This window comes from Rhinoraja longicauda, chromosome 31 (genome assembly GCF_053455715.1).
Source record: "Rhinoraja longicauda isolate Sanriku21f chromosome 31, sRhiLon1.1, whole genome shotgun sequence".
Taxonomy (NCBI): Eukaryota; Metazoa; Chordata; class Chondrichthyes; order Rajiformes; family Arhynchobatidae; genus Rhinoraja; species Rhinoraja longicauda.
In genome coordinates, this window is record NC_135983.1 from 17,962,007 (window position 1) to 17,985,226 (window position 23,220).

At 43.4% G+C, this 23,220-nt stretch overlaps 1 protein-coding gene across 1 annotated transcript in view; it reads right to left on the reverse strand.

The window, feature by feature from the left end:
* Positions 1 to 1,455: 1,455 nt before the first annotated feature.
* Positions 1,456 to 23,220, reverse strand: part of lhx3 (LIM homeobox 3) — a 48,505-nt gene continuing 26,740 nt past the window's right edge. Inside the window, exons 4-7 of the mRNA XM_078425884.1 lie at positions 13,887 to 14,089; positions 11,888 to 12,039; positions 4,459 to 4,630; positions 1,456 to 1,877 (exon numbers count right to left, since the gene is read on the reverse strand). Of these exons, the coding sequence (XP_078282010.1) occupies positions 1,456 to 1,877; positions 4,459 to 4,630; positions 11,888 to 12,039; positions 13,887 to 14,089 (949 nt within the window). The remainder of the gene's footprint in view (positions 1,878 to 4,458; positions 4,631 to 11,887; positions 12,040 to 13,886; positions 14,090 to 23,220) is intronic.

The window sequence follows — 23,220 nt, forward strand, 5'->3', positions numbered from 1 at the left end:
CCCGGCTGCGAAATATTTGGCAATTATCAGGATATTTGCAAAGTGCAATCGACGTCAGTCCAACAAAAAAAATATTGACGCTAGCTTAGAAATTACTGTTGGCCACACATGGAACAATTCGGCAGCACTCCACTATCCAGGCAGGCATTGACTCTGGGGTTATAAAGAAAATTACATGCAGAGATATTCTTTTGGGCCGCTGGACATCTCGATACGATTCACAATTTATTGCCGCACTGTTTTGCCTTTCGGGTTACCGGACATCCAGCGTGCGGACGGATAGATGCCATCTACAGGGGACAACTTATGGGTAACGTGTACGCCAACCACCACAGCTAGTAGAGCCGCTACCTCACAGCGCCAGAGACCCGGGTTCGATCCTAACCTTGGGTGCTGTCTGTGTGGAGTTTGCACGTTCTCTCCGTGACCGCGAGGGTTTCCTCTGGGGGCTCCGGTTTTCTCCACACACCTCAAGGACGTAAGCCCAAGTAGGGGTTAATTGGCCACTGTAAAATTGCCGCTAATGTTAAGGGAGTGGAGGAGAAAATGGGATTAGTGATAACCCGTGTGAACGGATGGGCGGAGTAGACTCGGTAGGTCTGTGCTGTATCTTTACATTAATCCACCCCCCCCCCCCCCCAGCCCTTGTCTGATAACATGGCCAACACTAGTCCCTAGACTGTATAGATAATAAAATATAGATTGAGAATTGTGGGCTATTTCGGGTGTTTGACATCAGTTTTCTAATACACCGTATGCCGTTCTGATCAGTAAATATTTCGACACTTAAATAAAACCCTTCGTGTCTTCACTGTTTAGGGGAGATGCATTAAAATGCGCAGCCAGGATCACACAGAATCACATTAACTACGGCCTCTAGCATTTACACATAATCAGGTATTAAGTAAAAAGAGAGACCACTTCGGTTGCAATGTCCGCTGCTTGGCAACTTAACACCGGAACAATATTTCACTCGGTCTGTCAGCGTGTGTTGGAAAAAAAAGCCCAACGGTGACTTGATGTCAAGCACAGCGAGTTTTTGTTCAAACAAGGAAACAAGAGTTGTGGAGTAGTTGTAGTTGCAACATTCGTGTCGCCGAGAGATCTTCGCCATCAGTCTTCCAGATCCCCGGTCCCGGCTGACAAAGCTGGAAAACCGTATAAGATTGTGTGCTGAGTAAAACACGAAGTGCTGGAAGAACTCAGTGGGTCAGGCAGCATCTGGGGAAGCAATGGACAGGCGACCTTTCGGGTTGGGATCTGAGGATCTTTCTTCAGACTGGAGTACATGGAATCAGCCTGTCCATTCCCTCCACAGATGCTGCCTGACCCGCTGAGTTTCTCCAAAACTTTATATTTTGCTCAAGACCCCGGCGCCTGCTGTTCCTCGCGTCCCCAACATTGTTTCCTTGATGCATCGTGGATGCTGTTTAAAAATAAAACACGGCGTGCGTGTTAAAACTGTGCGTGTTCCACCTCGTCCAGCCAGGATGCCGGACTCGCCGGGAAATCAGGGTAGCCGCCGCTACTGTCTGTGGAGAGGTCAGAATTGGGTCCGTTTGCTCCTAAAACATGCATGGCCTGGTTCATGGCTTGTCCTCCACCTCCCCCCGGTGCCAGAAGACCCAAGCCTGCGTCCTGGTACACGAGTCCCGAAATGAGGGGCTGGTGGGGAGGAATGGTCTGTAGCGACGCCGGCGACTGGGGGATCCCATAAGGACTGTTGGATCTCAGGTCGTGGTATTGGTCCTGCGGCAGCCCCCCGTCCAGAGAGAAGCCTCCGTTGCTCGCAGTCTGCCTGCCCAGACCTGGAGAGGTGTCGCTCATGTTGCTGTACATGCCATTCGGGTGACCCATGTCTGACATCGAATGCTCGTCTGCAGGTGCACACGCAAAACAAAAAGGGGAACATTACATTAGAATCAAACTCTCTCGCAAGCCGCCTCGTCCTACCTGGGTGCGGTGAGGCGGGGCGGTCCCCACTCCCACATAACACCCCACCGGGGTCTCCGGCACTTGCCCAGGAGTTTGGCGGCCGCCTGTGCGCTTGCTGCCGGTCTGAGAGCGCTCTAGACACGGCCCGGGGAGCAGTCATGTGCTGGGATCCAAACCCAAACCCGAAACTCCACGCGGGATAACAAAACATCACTCAAATGACCGAGTAGGAACAGCAGGTGCTAGTTTGCACAAAACGGCACAAAGTGCTGGAGCAACTCAGCGGGTCAGGCTCAGGCAACATCTCCGGAGAACATGGACAGGCGACGTTTGGGGTCAAGACCCTACTGAGGCATTCTCTCTGGTCAGAACAACCACCTGAAAACCATCCCCCTTGTTCCCCTAACACCCCAACTCTTTTCTCCTAGCCTCTCCCCTCCCCCCCTTCCCCTGTGCCTCACCTACCCCCCCCCCTTCCCCAGTGCCTCACCTGGTCTCCCCCCCTTCCCCAGTGCCTCACCTGGTCTCCCCCCCTTCCCCTGTGCCTCAACTGGTCTCCCCCCCTTCCCCTGTGCCTCACCTGGTCTCCCCCCCCCCCTTCCCCTGTGCCTCACCTGGTCTCCCCCCTTCCCCTGTGCCTCACCTGGTCTCCCCCCTTCCCCTGTGCCTCACCTGGTCTCCCCCCCCTTCCCATTGTGCCTCACCTGGTCTCCCATCTCCCTTCCCCTTCTGCTTACATCCCTTCCTCTAGCTTCACACTGCTACTCTTCAATCCTTTTGTCTCATACCTTCTGTCTTTCTCATCTGACTTTTGTTCAACCATCTGCCCATTAACCCCCCCCCCTCAACTACATCCACCTTAGTTCTGCCCTCCCATTTTCCAGTCTCTCCCCCCTCCCCCACAATCTGTGAGAAGCGGTCTGACCTAAACATCATCTATCCACATTCTCCATTGATGCCGCCTGACTCGCTGAGATACTCCAACACATTCTGTCTTCATCTGAAACATTAACTCTGTGGCTCTCTCCACAGATGCTGCCTGCCTCACACGTTTGCATCATTTTCTGCGTTATTTCAGATTTCTAGCCTCCACAATGCTTCTGTTCCTAGTTAGTCATTTGATGCCCCAAACCATTCATTTTGCAAGCTGACAAGTTTTTCAACTGCTGTGAGATGTTGGTGGGTTTTATTCTAAAAGTTCATCACAAACATTGATAAGTATTACTGGTAATTCCACGGTGAAGGAAACTTTGCAGGACTGTGAGGGATTTTAAGTTTAGATGTCTTTTAAATTCTCAAAGAGTAAGAAGTTGGACACTAAGGTAAATAGGAGACACAAGGAAATGCAGATGCTGGTCTCTTCGGCAAATCATAAGGTTCTGGAGGAACTCTTGAGGAGGGTTCCAATCTAAAACATTGCCTGTCCATTCTCCTCACAGATGCTGCCTGACCCTCTGAGGGACTCCAGCACTTTGTGCTCTGCATTAAGATAAAGAGTTGCATGTAGTCTGCAGAACAGGTTTAGAGGGATTTGGGCCAAAAGCCAAATATGGGCAGATGGGATTAGTGCAGATGGGACATGTTAGCCGGTGTGGGCAAGTTGGGCCAAAGGGCATGTTTCCACGCTGTTAGACTCTCTGACTGTGACACGTCAAGGAGGAGAGCTTCCAAAAGGAGAAACGTGGCAGATCGAGGCTGGAGACACAAGAAACTGCAGATACTGGAATCTTCAGCAAAACACAAAGGGAACTCAACGGGATAGACAGCGTCTGTGGAGGAATGGAGAACCAAAGTTTCGGGTCTTCAGACTGATGACAAATTGGGACTGGAGGGATTTTCCTGGGGTGCACAGCAACATCCTCATGCTCCCATTCCTCTCATTCCCATCACTCACAGAATGCTCCTCCATCTCATTCATTGTAAGTGAAGGTTTTGCAGTCAAAGAGGTGGCATATATGGTGCTTGGGTTCAGTATTGGGGAAACACTGTAAATAGATACTTTCGCTATTGAACTTTCTATCCCTTTATTGTCCATTTTGAGTTATTGTAGAGAAGACAGTGGATGTTTTTGGACTTATCACACTTTACCAAGATCTAATCAACCAGTCCCACTCTCTCACTATTTTTCCCTGCAGCTCAACAAACCTTTCCCTTTTCAATAGTACATTCAATTTAATTTTGAAGTTTACCTTTGAATATTTTTGTACCATTCTCTCTAGGTTTTGGCTCTAACTCTTTGGCCAATTATCTCAGATCTGTCACCATGCCCCACAATGGAGATTTCTTTCCTATTTACTATGTTAAAAATCCTCATAATTGCGGACATCTTAAAAAAATCTCCCTTTAACATTTTCTGTTCTACCTACAACAATTCCAACCTTTAAATACTTCTCACCACTGTTATGATAGTCCTAAGGAGCTAACTGCTGGAACTGTTGACTGTTTATAGTGGTGAGCACCCAGCTTCAATTCTCCACACTCCTCAGATTCAGAGCAGATTTCAGATTCATAACTGGTACAAACCTATGAAGGACACTTCAGCATCACTGGCCACCCCATCATCTTGGGCACTGTCTTTATCTGATTTGGAGCTTGCTCTCGATCTCTTGATGTTCCTGAAATACTGACCCCATCTCTGTCTGCCAGCATCTTTCTTCAATCGTTTCTCCTTTGCTCTTCTGTTCTGAAACCAAACCTATTGGAGAGACAAACAGAGATTAATTATATCACAAGTGTCAAATCATTTTGACTCACCGATCTGTGGAATTAGCTGGACAATTTGTTTCACTCCATGAAATGTGAAAGTCAGCATCACTGCTTTAAAGGACAATGCTGTGCGCTAGTGATGATCAATGGTTCACTGAGTGATGCAATGGAGTTACAGACCACAAGACTCCATACATCTAAAATAAAATCTTGCCAGTTCCGCCAAGCTTGGTAGCATTCTCACCACAAAATCACACTCCAGAGACTTGAGGAACTAATCCAAGCTGGCACTGAACCACCACATAAGACCATTGCACTGACTGAGGTGGTGTACACCAGATTTAGTGATAAACTGAGGAACTATCTACTCAAGAGGAGCAAGTAAATTGTTAGCCATTACCATGTGATTACCACCTAGCTAATTGTGGGGCCTTGCTTTATATGTATATATACATATATATAGTTCATCATTTACTATATATTTATATATAGTTCATCATTTACTATACATTTATATATAGTTCATCATTTACTACAAAGCACTTTCAAAATACCAAAATTAATTGGTCATAACAGGAATTATACAAATGTAGATATTTATTTCAATTATAGGTACTAGTTTAGTATTTGTTTTCCATCAACATCGGGGATGATACCATCTTAAATTTAAAGCACAGTAAAACTCTGAAATTCTTTATGTTCTCCTTGAAATATCAACATGGATGGAAGATTTCCAAGTTCTTCTGATTTATAGTTCACCCTACAACCTTACAGTGTAGTGGTTCAAACGCAGCGAGAATTGTCTCAGTGACCACAATTTTGACATTTTCCTTTTAAACAGATACATGATGACTACTCAGAGACTCTGAGGAACACTTTGGTGTCATTCACCAAATCACACTCATCCACAGTCTATTGTCGGTCACAGATGACCCCACAACACCAAAGCAGTTCCAAAATATTCAGCTAGAGCATGTTGGTATCTTACTTTTCACAGTAATTTAAGAACAGAAGTAAGCTAATCAATTCCTTCAGATTTGGGCAAACTCAAACTATCGGTGAACTGGCATCTTAAACTTTGTAAAATTCATATCATTGCAGAACATATTCAGCTACGTTCTTGGTTCTTGGCAGCACAGCTACCTTAATGGAATGGTGAATGAATTGCTAAGGTATTCTGCTCACTCGCACTAACCTGGGCAAATGTTCCTGACAGAAATGATGCAAATTGCGCTCAAACTCAGGCACAGTTCCAGCATTTTGTAAGCTGCATAACATCAATTTAATTCAAAATATCAGCTTCCTTCTTGCACAGCAACCCCACAAAGTGAGGTCAGAGCCCAATGCCGGTATTACATTGCAGCATTAGCCTCCTAGCAAAGCAGAAACTCTGCATTATCCTAATCCTTCCTTTAGGTTGGCATGGTCACAGTTGCATGTATCCAATAGTGCTTATTTATTCCAAACTCATTCTGAATACTGGCTAAGAGAAAAGGAGAAATTTGCAGAAAATCACCCATTCAGCATATTATCCTGTTCACCCTTGGTACCAGATCAGCAAACAAAGATAATAAATGTCATGTTTTCTTTTAACATGTTGGGAAATGGTTTAATCTTCGAAATGCAAGGTCAAAACAGAAGTGCTTCATGATGTGCTATGACTATTCCGTTAACTCTTTTCTATATTGTTTTTTCATTAGTCAACATGCCAAATGTTCAATTCATTGCCTTCAAGTCAACAATCCTTAAAAAATTATCGTATTTCTTTAATTTTGTACGTTTGGCTATTAATGCTGAGTGACCGCAACTGTTCGTCTCATTGAACGTTTAGTCACAGGCGGTGATTGTGTGGAGTGGCCTCTATACCTTACAGCAAAGATGACCCTCAGTGTAAACTGCAGACAGTTCCTGTAACCAAGCACTTAGTGTAGATGTGATCATCAGAAGTGAGTCAAACACATGATGAGCAATGGCATTGATCCCATTGACTTGGCTTCCTTCCACAGTCAACATACAAATCTTAGAAATGTACACACATCATAAAGGTCTAAGATTGTAGAATATATTTGATCAGCTGGCCGCACAGAAAATATTTGCCCGAGACAAAATGTAGGGCAGATAAATGAAGATATTTTGCTGATTGATCCAATGGGGAATTGAGGAAGAATGTCTTTAGTCAGACACAGTAGAGCTTACTACCAAGGGAAGTAGTTGAGAGAAACAGGATGGATATAATTACAGGGAAGCTAAGTAAACAAATAAGAGAGAAGGATTAACAGGTTCCATGGATGCGATTACATAGACAAGGGCCCAAGTTAAATAAATGGAGCATAAAGTTACAAAACAGCTGGCCTAGTTCTGTACTCCGAATGCTTTTGTAACCTCTTAATCTCCAAGCATCCCTGCACATAGCAAGATAAAGGCATGACCCGTTATCCCAATACTAGCCATTTGTCTTATAGAAACAGCAATCTGTGATTAAAAGCAATGGAAAGGCAGTATCATGGATTTGCAATGCTCAATTAGTACCTACAGCATCCAAGGGCAACAACTCGTGAGCATGTGATCCTCTCTCAGTCAGTCCCCTCCCTCCCTCAGTGCGCCACCATTCCGCACACAGCCTCCTGCTTGGATCTACTTTTACCAGAGAAAAAGGGGCAAAGGTGCTGACACTCCACACGCCAAGTCCCATCACGACACGGAGTGGATTGTGTTAAATGAATAGGTCTGAAATTCTATATCCTGAGCACCTTTGCCCACTTAGAACATCGAACAGTATCACACAGGAACAGGCCCTTTGGCCCATAATATCTGTGCCGAACATGATGCCAAGTTACACTAGTCTCCTCTGCCTGCACTTGATCCATATCCCTCCATCCCCTGCATATCCATGTGTCTATTTAAAAGCCTCCTAAATGCCCCTCTCACACCTGTCTCTACCACCACCCCTGGCAGCACATTCTAAGCACCCACCACTCTCTGTATAAAAAAAAACCTGCCCTGCACATCTCCTTTAAATTTTGTCCCTCCCACTATAAAGCTATGCCCTCTAGTCTTTGACATTTCCACCCTGGGACATGGTCCTCCTGACTGTCCACCCTTGCTATGCCTTTCATAATTTTATATATTTCTATCAGGTCTCCTCCACACACTGCACCACTGTTCCACCCCAATACTTGCAAGGTTGAAGACCATGTTGGAGTAATTGAACCATTTAATTGCACTACAGCAGTGAAAAACGTTGTGGTGGCAGCAAATTCTCCAGTGTTCTGTTAAATCTTCAGCAACTCTGAAGCGGAATAATAATTCAAATCCAACCAATACTGCAACGTGGTGGTTTTCTTAACCGATCATATTGCAGCTTCATTTCACAGACGTTCACCGATGCAGGTAGTCTGGAAACAGAGCCTTTGGAAACCAAATCTGTGCCAACCATTAAGCACTTATTTACACTAATCCTACGCTAATCCCACTTCATTCTCTCCTCATTCTCATTAACTCTCGTCAGATTCTACTACTTACTTACCTACTAGGGGCAATTTACAGTGACCAATTATGCCACCAACCAATTTCCAGAAATGATTTTATGCATTTCTGCTTGAAAATAATCAAAGTTGATCAATGCTAAACGGGAACATGAGAAATAGCGGAAGACCTATTGACCCCCAGTGCTTGCCCAACCATTCTGTAAAATAATGCTCGATATTTTGCTCCAGCACTACTTTCATTGAACTTAGAACAGTACAGTACAGGAGCAGACCCTTCAGTCCATCATGTCTGTGCTGACCATGGTTATTGTTTATAAATATAACATCTTCCATCCAATCTGCACAGCTGGTCATACCTTTTTTAAATTTAGGGGCCCTTTGCTGAGCCATCTTGTAGACACCAGAAATAAGCATCAAGCTGTTGGGATCTTTAGGTGGATAATGTCAGTTGAAGAAAAGAAGGGATTAAAACAAGGAATATTATTTCTTTGAAGTAAACTCCCAAGCATGGCAGAATACTGAATGAATTTATTTATTTGCACAATCTCTGCCTGTATTGAAATAGTTTCCTTCACAGAAGTACAGTTTTTTACTTACTTCCTTCCCATTTCATTTCATTTTCTTTTTTCATTTTCTTCTTTTTATACTGTTGTTATGGTTGCAAGTCCAACCTTAAATTAATATCTACCCGTTTTCCTGCTTTCTAAACAAAACGATTCATGTGAACACTGGTTCAGTTAGGAAAGACCCATGTTAATCCGGGTCATTTTATAGATTCGGTTGATTATCTAGTCAAGTGAAAACAGTGGGACTAAAGGGAATCAGTTTTGACAATGACATGGGGTCTGGGACAGGGCCGTTTTTACAGCATTATGGGCCCCCGAACAAAGCAGTGTACTGGGGCCCCTACCGTTACTCTCCCCACCCCCCTTTCCCTACCAGCCCCCCCCTGTCGTGCCGGCGAAAAGCACACCGAAAAACACTTAGCGATGGACTTAGGGTGCTACATTGTTGCGAAAAGCACTTACAGATCGCTGTGAGAAACACTTAGGGACCGAAAATGTTGCGAAAAAAGCACTTATTGAACCTACATTTTTAAAGTAGTATTTATTTATTGCAAGTCACTTAACATACACAGATCAGCATGGGGCCCCTATGCTCGTGGGCCCCTGGGCAAGTGCCCATCAGGCCCATGCGTTAAGACGGCCCTGGTCTGGGATGCAGAATCTCCCAAAATTAATTAAAATAAAACAAAGACATTTTAAAAGCATAATTTGGTAAACAGAACATAGAAACAAGGAACAACAGATGCTGGTTTACAAAAGAAAAAGGCACAAAGTGCTGGAGTAACTCAGCAGGTCAGGCAGCATCTCTGGAGAACATGGACAGATGATGTTTTGAGTTGGCACCCTGACCCAAAACATCATCTATCATGTTGCCTGTCCATTTCTCCCTACAGAGGCTGCCTGATCTGCTGAGTTACTCCAGAACTTTGTGTATGTTTATTTTTATAGAACATAGAACTTTCCTGCAGTAACCCAAAGATTTTGATTCCTTTATCATCGATATCTATTGATGGATTACATTTGGATATATTATACTTGGTCTCCCTATTGAAATCATTGATATAGTTTGTGGACTGCTGGGCTCCATCACCAATCCCATTGGTAGCTGATAGTCGCTACCACCAAACCTGGAAATAATCTATTCCAACTCGGTATTCGGTTACTGTTTTATGTTCTGGGGCTTACTTTGTAAAGTTAAACAATTACTCCTTATAGGTTGTTGAGTCATACAGCACGGACCCAGACCCCCAGAGACATTTCCCTCATCCATCTTAACAATCTTTCTTCGGCTCCTTCCCAGCTCTGAGGTGGAGTTTTTTAGTTTGAGAGAGAGAGCACAGAAATAGTTCCTTCGGCCCACCGAGTCCACGCCGACTATCAATCACCCATTCGCACTAGTTCTGTGTTATTCCACTTTCACATCTACACACATGGGGCAATTATACAGAGGGTCAATTAACCTACAAACCTGCAGGTATTTGGAATAAGGAAGGAAACCCGTACAGTCCTAGAAGAATGTGTAAACTCCACACAGACGGTACCCGAAGGCCAGGATTGAAGCCGGGTCTCTGTTGCTGTTGCTCAACTAGCTGTGCCACTGTGTCGCCCAAGTCTTCAAACTTAAACATTATCTCTGTTCAAAACACAACATGCTGGTAGAACTCAGTGTGATGGTCAGCATCTGTGAAGGGCTTGGCCCACCGATTCCAGCATTTGCAGTTTCTTGTACCTACATCATCTCTGTTTCCCTCCCCACGGATGTTGCCTGACCTGGCGACTATTTCTTGCATTTTTTTATTTTTAGATTTCCAGCAACTGCACTTTAAAAAGCATTCAACAGATATTTTATATTCAGTCCTAATCAATGGTCTGTGTTACTGAGACACAAGGAATAGCGGATGGTGGAATCTTGAGTAAAACACAAAGTGCTGGAGGTACTCAGCGGGTCAGGCAGCATCTGTGGAGGGAATGGGCCAATGTTGTTTCGGGTCGGTAGAAAATTGGTTGACAGATAGAAAGCAAAGAGTGGGGATAAATGGGTCCCTTTCAGAATGGCAGGCAGTGACCAGTGGGGTACCACAAGGTTCGGTGCTGGGACCCCAGCTATTTACGATATACATTAATGACTTAGATGAAGGGATTAAAAGTACCATTAGCAAATTTGCAGATGATACTAAGCTGGGGGGTAGTGTGAATTGTGAGGAAGATGCAATAAGGCTGCAGGGTGACTTGGACAGGTTGTGTGAGTGGGCGGATACATGGCAGATGCAGTTTAATGTAGATAAGTGTGAGGTTATTCACTTTGGAAGTAAAAATAGAAAGGCAGATTATTATCTGAATGGTGTCAAGTTAGGAAGAGGGGATGTTCAACGAGATCTGGGTGTCCTAGTGCATCAGTCACTGAAAGAAAGCATGCAGGTACAGCAGGCAGTGAAGAAAGCCAATGGAATGTTGGCCTTCATAACAAGAGGAGTTGAGTATAGGAGCAAATAGGTCCTTCTACAGTTGTACCGGGCCTTGGTGAGACCGCACCTGGAGTACTGTGTGCAGTTTTGGTCTCCAAATTTGAGGAAGGATATTCTTGCTATTGAGGGCGTGCAGCGTAGGTTCACTAGGTTAATTCCCGGAATGGCGGGACTGTCGTATGTTGAAAGGCTGGAGCAATTAGGCTTGTATACACTGGAATTTAGAAGGATGAGGGGGGATCTTATTGAAACATATAAGATAATTAGGGGATTGGACACATTAGAGGCAGGAAACATGTTCCCAATGTTGGGGGAGTCCAGAACAAGGGGCCACAGTTTAAGAATAAGGGGTAGGCCATTTAGAACGGAGATGAGGAAGAACTTTTTCAGTCAGAGAGTGGTGAAGGTGTGGAATTCTCTGCCTCAGAAGGCAGTGGAGGCCAGTTCGTTGGATGCTTTCAAGAGAGAGCTGGATAGAGCTCTTAATGATAGCGGAGTGAGGGGGTATGGGGAGAAGGCAGGAACGGGGTACTGATTGAGAGTGATCAGCCATGATCGCATTGAATGGCGGTGCTGGCTCGAAGGGCTGAATGGCCTACTCCTGCACCTATTGTCTATTGTCGGGACCCTTCTTTAGACTGGCTGTGTCTGACACTGTATCTCCTGCATTACTGCTCTGATTCCCTGCCTTGTGGTTTAAGAGAAGGCAGAGACGGTATATCCTTACCTGGACCACACGCATGTCGAGTCCCGTCTCGGAAGAGAGCTGCTCTCGTACATGGCGCGCTGGTTTGGGCGAGTTGTTGTAGGCGTTCTTCAGCGTCTCCAACTGTTTGGCAGTGATGGTGGTCCGTGGCCTCTTGGCATTGGTTTCCGCTTCTGAAAGAAAATGGAAAACCCCTCTGCGTCATCCAACCAACTAAACGGGAACAGGCAGGCTTCTTGCAGTTGGCCAATGACCAGCTCTCAGAGTAGCAATACCATCAGTAAAAGGGGGCACGAAGAGAAAAGACCTTTCACTCTTGTGGGTGCCTGTATCCCTGGTTGGGGCAATGGGACTGTGTCCATGCAAGGGCTGCTGGAAGACATCAACTGGGTGTTCCTTGGTCTGTCAGAAACCTGTTGGTCCCTCAGCGCAGCGAGATGTCTGTCTGGGAACTGCAGCAGTTCATGGACTGTAGGAGTGCACAGTGAGTGGCACACTGAAGCTTGGTGCAGCCAATGCAAAGGCATTTGTTGGGCGGATCAGACTCTAAAGGTCCTTCCACTACTGGACATGGAGGGTCAGAGTCTGGTGAGGACACCCCTCAAACAATAGAAGAGACATCACTCCTGGGGGATGGGCACATGTGTGGTAATGGTGCAATGTGTGAAGAAAAGGGGAGGTGCCAACACGACTGGATATAACACGAGCAATATTTAATGTAGGGACACCAAGAATGTTGCACAGTTTTTGCTTTGTATATAATTTTCATCAGGAATAATGTTTATTATTGGAAAATAATACAGTGACGAGCATTTCTGGATATCAGAGTGTATGTGCAGGGTACATAGATCCGTCCGTTTGTATAGACTCATATTGAAGTTTGTAAGTGTGGTATGTGGCTGAGAGCGGGTGTATTTTTTTTACATACATTATATTGTGTCTAGATATCAGCATTCATGTGGGCTTGTAGATTCATCACTAGACAAAAGGGACATTTTTGGGCCTTGTGCATGAGACAGTGTCTTGTCCAAAACAATGATAAACAAACCAATACTATGAGAGACACAAGAGACTGGAGATGCAGGAATCTCCTGCGAAACACAAAGTGCTGGAAGAACTCAGCGGGTCAGGCAGCATCTGTGGGGGGAAATGGACAGGCAACGTTTCAGGTGATTTCAGTCTGAAGAGGAGTCCCAACCAGGGCCATCATCTGTCCGTTCTCTCCATAGATGCTGCCTGACAAGCTGAGTTCCTCCAGCACTTTGTGTTTTGCTCAATGATGTGCGTATACAGACCTGGCCACGGAAAATGCCGGAAACACTGAAAGAGTCTGGGACCTGAAACATTAACTCCACTGAAGCTGCCTGACCTGAAACAAAGCGTGTCACCATATTTTGGATGTCCAGTATTGGCAGGTTTTTTAAAATTTGAGGATAAAAAGACTAATTGTCACAATATGGTCAGATTTTTGTGCTTGCTTTCCTGACTGTCACATCAGCAGCAGGCAGGGCCGTCTTAACGCATGGGCCTGATGGGCACTTGCCCGGGGGCCCCATGCTGATCTGTGTATGTTAAGTGACTTGCAATAAATAAATACTACTTTAAAAATGTAGGTTCAATAAGTGCTTTTTTCACATTTTCAGTGCTTCTCACAGCGATCTGTAAGTGCTTTTCGCAACAATGTAGCACCGTAAGTCCATCGCTAAGTGCTTTTCGGTAAGTGCTTTTCGCCGGCACGACAGGGGGGGGCTGGTAGGGAAAGGGGGGTCCGGAGAGTAACGGTAGGGGCCCCAGTACAATGCTTTGCCCGGGAGCCCATAATGCTGTAAAAACGTCCCTGGCAGCAGGTATCAATTGATTACTTCCATTGAATGGGTCATTTCTGGCAATTAAACATGATTTGACAGCGACCTGATAGTTGCAGCAAGATGTTAAATATTTAAGTGTTGCTCCAGTGTTTGGAAGTGACGCACTGATGTAATGGTGCTGTGTGTTTCTACATCCGTCTGGTATCACTGACCTCTTTGCTTGGCTGCCTCGTAGTCCCCCTTACAGACCAGCCTGCTATCCTCCATGAGGTAGAACTCATCGCCCGTGGCCAGTTGCCGCTTGCATACGATGCAGGCGAAGCACTGCAGGTGATAGACAAAGTCCTGAGCCCTGCGGACAACCTGAGTGGGCGGGATCCCCTGCTGACAAGCAGCACATTTGGTCCCGAACCGCCTGCAGAAGTGAACACAAGAGGAAGCAAGGTGTCAGTGCAATAAATGGTTTGGGTTTCGGATCATTATTGTCACATGTACCGAGATACAGGGAAAAGCTTTTGTCTAGTTTAGTTTAGAGATATAGGGCGGAAACACCGCCCACCGAGTCCGCACCGACCAGCAATCCCCACACATTAACACTACCCTACACACACAAGGGACAATTTACACATACACCAAGCCAATTAACCTACATACCTGCACGTCTTTGGAGTGTGGGAGAAAACCGAAGATCTCAGAGACAACCCATGCGGTCACGGGGCGAATGTTCAAACTCCGTACAGACGGCACCCATAGTCGGGATCGAACCCAGGTCTCCGGTGCTGCAAGCACCATAAGGCAACAACTCTACTGCTGTGCTACTGTGGAATTTGCATGTGGTCTGATTCAATCAGATAATGACTGGATTGTACGTGGGTACAATCAAGCCACACTCAAGTATAAGGGGTAGAGCATTGAGAAAAATATCAGAATGCAAAACGTAGTTTCTCTGCAGTGTAGCTTAACATTTTCAGAGAAAAAGTACAATGCCCACATGAGGTAGGTTGGAAGATCGAGACTGCTTCCCAGCTTATGGGAGGACCGTTCATCAGCCTGATGACTAGAGGGGGAGCTGCTGTTAATAAGTATGTGCTTTCATGTTTTTGTATCTTCTGCCCGATGGGAGCAGGGAACAGGGTGGGAAAGGACTTTGATTATGTTGCATGCTTTGAAAGAGCCTCTTTCTCAGAGTTGTGCTGGTGAAAATTGCCACGACATTACATACAGATCCCAATCTTGTTCTCTGATCAATAAAGATTTACTAGTTAAAGAGGTACTGTTTAAATATCAAGAGATGCACCTCCACACATATTGTTCGTGCTTTGCCTAACCCATACAAAGCCCATTCTCTCAAAAGTGCATAAATAAAGGTCCATTCTTTCCCTGAAAATTTTCACATTGCACATCGTAAGAAATTCTGCATTTGAAATCACAGAGACTGTTGATAGATATATAGTGGTTATATACCGGTAAATAGTTAGATAAAAATTTATTCACAAAATGCTGGATTAACTCAGCAGGTCAGGCAGCATCTCGGGAGAGAAGGAATGGGTACCGATGAAGGGTCTAGACCCGAAACGTCACCCATTCCTTCTCTCCCGAGATGCTGCCTGACCTGCTGAGTTACTCCAGCATTTTGTGAATAAATACCTTCGATTTGTACCAGCATCTGCAGTTATTTTCTTATACAGTTAGATAAAGATCATATCCAATGGTATTACAACTTTGACTCAACTTCAAAATTACTGACCGAACTATTAAACTCTTTTGGCTACCCCAAAATAGTTAACAGGTGCTGTATAAATGGGAGTATTTGGGGTATATATATAAGCCAGTGCTAATATATAAATCAGCAGTGAACTCAAGATATTTCACACAAAACAGTAGGAAATTAACTGCAGATGCTGGTACAAATCGAAGGTATCACAAAATGCTGGAGTAACTCAGCGGGTCAGGCAGCATCTCTGGAGAGAAGGAATGGGTGACGTTTCGGGTCGAGACCCTTCGTTCTGTGGCATTTTGTGAGACCTTCACACAAAACAGTTATGTTCGTGACAGCGAATAAATTTAGAAAACAAATGTCAGTGTATAGTACATATCTATTTACTTTTACAGTATATACTTTTTATGATCAGGCACGTAGATATAGTATTCAACAATTAATATCCAGATGAATACATAGACAGGTCCTTTGCAGCATCTAGATAGAAAATTGACATTGAAAAATGTTGGGAGTGTGATTCTTAATGTTAGATGTTTCAGAGGTGTGTTGCGGTTAGCGAGGCACTGAATGAAATGTGCTCACTGTTATGGAGCAGTGAACCTGGCAGCCAATTTACACACAGCCTGATCACAGTGTGTAAATTGGCCATCTGATATTTCGCTTCAGTAGAGCTGAATGTTTAGTTTAATTTAGTTTAGTTTAGAGATACAGCATGGGAACAGGCCCTTTGGCCCACTGATTCCGCGGCGACCAGCAAGCAATCACCCCGTCCACTAGTTCTATGCTACACTCTTGGGACAATTTACAGAAGCCAATTAATCTACAAAACTGCGCGTCTTTGGAATGTGGGAGGGAACCACAGCCCCACACGGTCACAGGGAGAACGTGCAAACTCCCGGCAGACAGCACCCCGAGTCAGGTTCAAACCCGGGTCTGGTGCTGTCAGGCAGCAAATCTACTGCTGCGCCACTGTGCCAACCACTGTGACATTGATGGAATGTCAACTCACGACTTGGTGACACAAACCAGTGTGTCAACTGGCCAAACCCGTTGCCACCTGCCAACTGAATTACAACTAACACTAATTTAGCCAAATAGATAAAAAACTGTAGATACCATACAATGCTTGATGGACAAAGGTAAACAATCCCCTGAAAAATATGGGACAACTGCAGATGCCAGAAATCTGAAATAAAAACAAAAAAATGTTTGAACACTCAGCAGGAGAGGCCGCATCTGTGGGAAGAGGAACAGATTTAATGTTTCATACCTGAGACCGTTGGTCAGAACACTGACAAACAGGCTCAGCGACTGAAATCATAATTCTGTTTCTCTTTCCACAGATGCACTCTATGTGTTGGTAACATTTTCTGTTTTCAGACACAGTACTCAAATGGATTAATGCAAGCAGATAACTGGGCATTGAATCTTCACATGGACATTAAGATACAGTTTGCAGAGAGAGGAAAAATCTATAACATACAGGTCATATATTTTCTCCACATAGGCACTAAATAGCTAATGCATCCAAACACAAAATAACTGTGTGGAGAAATAGATATTATACCTAGATAGATTGATGAAGTCAGAATGGAATGGAATAGTAAAATCGATAAAGAAATACAACATTAGGGTAAATATGTGCAAGATACATCTTCTGGCTGCACTGGGACGCATCCTCAGTGATGTGACCTGGGTCATTGGGTATTTCGGGTCTCACAACATCAGAAACCCTCGCCCAGGCCACCCAGCCAGGGTTGATCAGGCCCCGACGCGTCCCAGCAGCAACTGCCCACGGATCAGCCCTCTTAATCCAAAGCCATCTAGTGGCTTTCTCTGCGGCTTCACTTGCGGATTGAATGGCCCTCTTCTTTGCCAGCCCCGTAATGCCCAACTGATTGAGTATCTCTTTAAACAGATACTTTATCGAGGACACCATAGATGTAGTAGCCAACTGGATAAATACATATTGTATCAGATATACAAATTGTGCGCAGGTAAACAAGTATACAGAAAGCTGATAGATAAATTAATTGAATCAGATAAACTGGTACAGTGTCAGGGATAAAAACAGAATCCAAATAGCTGGATAGGATTTAGGTTAAAATAAATCAATATCCAGATGATAACCAGATGCTCAATTAAAAAAAAGTTAATATGCATATCGATAAATAGCCACTGCATTTAAATCTGGAAATGGATCCATGTAGATTGACAGACATTGAATGCTGATAATAAAATGTAGCACTGAGATAAATAAAAAGAAAATCTACACTCAGATAAATAAAAAGATACTCTCCGCAGATAAGCATTAAATACATTACTCGGATTACAAAAAAAAACATTATCCTGACAAATAATTAGATACAACACATGGAGTTAAACTATCTGGACAAAAAAAATGATATTGTATTCCAATATCTAAATAGAATGAATAGCTAGGTAGGAAAATGCATAAGTAACTCAGCAGATCAATAGAAGCAATAACCTGATGGATATTGATAGTGTTCCCTGATAATTTAATTGATGGAATCTCCTGATTGATCAATAGAGGCAGTACACTGATAGATAAATATGCAGTATATAAATAGATAGCATATCCACATAGAAAAACAGAAACAAGACCTCAATATGTGAATGGGCGGATACCACATCCAAATAGTTAAATAGAGTACTCTTATAGCAAGATAAATGTATATGCTAATCCAAATGTACTGAAAGATATAGTGTGTGTTGTACCCAGATAGACAAATCTCGACTACATCCAGAAAAATATATACTCTATCCAGTTAATTAAACAGATTTTGTATTGTGATACACATATGGATATAGAACATCGATAGATAAAATATCAACATAGAAATTAGATAGAATGACCGGATCAACTAATTTTGAAATCAAGGACAGATACATATAAATTAATACTCTTAAAGTTCAATTGGCAAAAGCATGCAAACGGATGAACTAAACAGAATAACTATGACAAATATTTTTTTTGTCCACAGGACATGTACGCCCCATGCAAAATTGTTGACTGTTCCCAAGTGCCAAGTTCCCAAGGACACTTTACTCAACCATGTCAAAAAGAAGATCAACCATATACTCCTACATCTCCTACATATCAGCGAGACCAAGCACAGGCCCTTCTTGGAAACAAGCCCTTCGTACCACTAAGTCCATGCCGACCAATGATCATCTGTACACAATATCTATCCTACACACTGGATAAAATTCACAGAAGCTAATGAACCTACAAACCTGCTTATCTTTGGAATGTGGAAAGAAACCGGAGCACCTGGAGAAAACCCAAGCAGTCACTGGGAGATCACACAAACTCCGTACAGACAGCACCCGCAGTCAAGATCCAACCCGGATCTCCGGCGCTGTAAGGAAGCAACTCTTCAACTGCACCACTGTGCGACACACCTCTTGCGTCTCAGAAACATTTGTGCTTCCACTATTCCAGTCTAACTAATTGTTGAAGCATAACAAAAATTCTCCAGCCATGCCAAGATCATCTTAAATCTACCTTGTGTCTGATGTTATCACATCTTTACGTTTAGGTTTGTTTCGGTTTTTTATGGTCACGTGTACCGAGGTACAGCGAAAAGCTTTGTTTTGCATGCCATCCAATCAGATCAGACAATACTATAGAAAAATATAATGAAGACAAACTCAAGTACAAAAGGTGGAGCAAAGGGGAGCAAAGGTGGAGCAAATTCTGTACAGCGTGCAGAATGTAGTTCCCATCATTGTAGCGCATCAGTTCCATAGACGACGTCCATTGTCCGCAAGGGGTAGTGGCCTTTGTTTGTGACCTCTGAAAGGAGGACCTGAATGAAACCGGAACACCTGGAGGAAACCCACACATTGAAAGGACAATGTGCAAACTCCACACTGACAAGACTCGAGGTCAGGATTGAACCTATCCCTGGCATAGTGCTGCTTAGTTTAATTTATGGACACGGAGCGGAAACAAGCCCTTCGGCCCACAAAGTCCATGCTGACCAGCGATGCCCGTACACTAGCACTATCCTACACACTAAGGACAATTTATAAACTTTACCGAAGCCAATTAACCTACAAACCTGTACGTCTTTGAGTGTGGGAGGAAACCAGAGCAACCGGAGGTAACCCACGTGGTCAGGGGGAGAACCTACAAACTCCATACAGACAGCACCCATAGTCAGGATCAAACCCGGGTCTCAGATGCTGTAAGGCAGCAACTCTACCGCTGCACCTCCATGCCACCCCTGCCAGACTTTGTCTCACCTCTCCTCTCTTCCAGCCTTCTCCCCACCTTCACTAGAATCAGTCTGAAGTAGGGCCCCAATCTGAAAAGTTGCCTATCCATGTTCTCAAGAGATGCTGCCTTATCTGCTGAGTTACTCCAGCATTATGTGTCTTTGTTAAGTCCATTATTTCCCTACATTGAGCTCCATTTGCCATTGTTTTACCTATTCACTGAATCTATCAAAGTGTCTTTACAATTTAATACTCCCATGTGCATTGGATTCAACACTACCTTTCTTTCTGCATTTGACACATTTGGATGCCACCTTTCTATCCCTACTATCCAGGTCATTATTAAGTTGTGTGAAAGATTTAATCCCAGCAGAGAACCTTGTGAGACGTACCAGTCACATCTTGCAATTTTCAGTAGCTGTTAATTGTCCCTTGTCTGTCTCCTACATCACAGGTAAGGTAATATGGTCAATGATTGACTTCATTTCCGTGAGCTTTGGATTTGTCTGAAGAAGGGTCTCGACCAGAAACATCACCTATCAATGCTCTCCAGAGATGCTTCCTGGCCTGCTGAGTTACTCCTGCATTTTGTGCCCTTCTGTGTATTAACTACAGCATCTATAGTTCCTTATTTCTACATCTTTGATTTTACAGTACATTTTGGAATAATTTATTAAATGGCTTCTGAAAGCTCATAAAACCAACACCCATGAACATTTCGAGACACAAGAAATTGGAATCTTGAACAAAGTACGAGGTGCTGGTGGAATTCAGCAGGTCAGGCAGCATCTGTGGAGGGAATGGGCAGATGCCATTTTGGATCTGGACCCTTCTTCAGACTGGTCCATAAACATGGAAAATGTTCTGTCCATTTATGCAACCCTCTGTAAAAATTGCAATCGTGTTCATCAGGTATACGTTACTGTTTACAGATGAAAAGTGGCGAGGCTGTTACATTTTAAGCTATTCACCATATAGACGCACTAGTCAGATAGACAAATAAATAACACTCAGACTGAAAAAGGAACTACAACATTCAGGTGGAAAATGCGACAAATGCAGCAAGCTGACCGAGGGATGAAGCATATAGGTCAATGAAGGGAAACTGTATAGAAGCCTCACAGACCAGTTGAAGAGATGAACAGCACTCTGCTAGATAATGGGATACAGCAACTTGACAAGTAAAGGACTGCAGAGAGTGCAGTCTGACTGAAAGAGAGGCAAAGCAGAACAGAGATTCTGCATTCAGACAGCTAAGTAGAGGTAAAATAAAGAGGTACTGCACTCAAACAGATGAAAGAGACAGCACCTGGAGAGATAGTGAGATACAGCATCAGCTATTAACATAGAACAGGACAGTATAGGACAGGCCCTTCTGCCTACAATGATTGTGCCAAACATGATGGCAACTCAAACTAATCCCCTCAGCATGCACATGATCCTTATCACTGCATTACCTGCAAATCCATCCAAAAGTCTCTTAAATATCACTATTTGCCTCCACCATGACGTTAGTGTATTCTAGGCACCCACCACTCTCTGTGTAAAAAAACTTACCTCACACATCTCTTTTAAATTCTGCCCCTTGCACCTTAACATTAGTCCCTCTAGTTTTTAACATTTTCACCCTAAGATAAAAGAGAGAGCATGCAATTGAATAGATAGGTGCTGGGTCCAGGCAGTGAGAGAGGCCACATCTGGGCAAATAAGGAGATACTGAAGTGTGGAAGATGAAGAGGTCTCATCTGGATTTATTGTGATTCTGCCATTTGACAAATGAAAAACCCTGGCAAGGGGGGGGGGGGGGGGGGTGGATTTGGATAGTTCATGATTTTTGAAGTTGCTTGAAATAATTAAACATATTTCTAGCAAGTTAAACATTTTAAAGACCTATCTTAAAATAATTTTAAAAGGCTATTCATCATGTGATTAAATTATTTGAAGCTTTATGAAAGTTTTGAATAGGCATTCACACACTTTAATAATTGTTTGATAGCCTTTACAGCCAGTCAGGCTTGGTGATCGACCAGCAAATGTCAAATTACTTCTGTATGCACAATTTGTTCAGACCTGAACAGATGATGCCATTTATGGCTGGAAGATACAGTTCACTGCAGCCCTTCATCAGAGGAGCACTTTAGTTTAGTTTAGTTTATTGTCATGTGTACGGAGGTATGGTGTAAAGCTCTTGTGGTTGAAGTAACAATTTAAAATCTGTACAAGTTACTGTGGACCAAGTGCGCAGAGGCACAGTGACCACAGGCAATGCCTGTTGGAACTAGACCGATGTGAAACTACACTCAGACAAATGAAGGGTAGGTAGTGAAATGTTGCACCTGAACAGATGATGTGATACAATACCCTGACTGAAAAATACTGCACACCAGTGATGAGATACCCCAACAGAAAAATACTCTACCAACTAGACTGAAACATCTTAGAGGTCATTAAAGAGACACCCTTTAAAGGCACAAAGAGTACCACAAATTTTACCCAGAAATGCTACAAGACAGTCAATGCAGCACTTAAGGAATACATGCCATTTCCAAAAAGCAAAACCAGTAACAAATGGTAATAGTAATAGTAAATGGTAATAGCAAATAGTTACTCATTCCTTACAATAAATAGAAATGGTACAGGGCCTGTAAAGGAATACCCTACAGGGGATGATACAGGGATACAGTATATAACATGGATATTACAGCCCGATATGCAACACCTGACATTGTCCCCCACAAATATATACCATTCCTAATCTTTCAAACTTAAACCACATCTAATAAAACCTGCTCATCCCAGACAGATGCTGCACACTACATGTAAATAGATGCTAATGGTAGACAGATAAATGAGTATTGTGTTTAAATGGATAGAGATATTTAAATCAGCAGTAAAATAGATACTGTATTCAGATCGCTGGAGCGAGCTTGTATCCAAATATATTGGGAGGTATTTTCCTATTTACATAATGATAATGTACTGTCAGATAAAAAGATGCATCATGCAGATAAATTGAAACCAGACAGAAATTTTATGCACATTAATAATTCGATTAGCTCTCCAGGTGGATCAATAGATTTACATAAATAGATTCTGAACCGAAGTGTAAATGGTAATGGTAAATAGTTACTAATCCCTTATAATAAATAAATATGATACAAGACGTATAAAGAAATACTCTGTGTGGGTTGATGCAGAGACAAAGAGAAACTCAGATGGATAGTGTACAGAGACTAACTGTCTCGGAAGAAGTTATTTCTCTTCACCAAAATCTCTTTTTCTAATTGGATGGAAGATCTATTTATCTGTCCGTGTAGCACATTTTTATCTACTGGCTATGGTCAGTCTGCACTTGTCTGGGCATACCACTCTTTTATCGACACATCAGCAGTCTCTGTTTATCTCTTTTGTGGTGTCACTCTTTGAGCATCTGGGTTAATATAGATGGGTAAATATTGAATTGCTTCACAGATAAATTGTCTCCAACTTGCTCTAATATAATATCTCTCTACTTCTCTTTTGAGAGTATCTACCTGGATAATGTACCAATGTTTCTATCTGCGTGAGGTATCTATTTATCC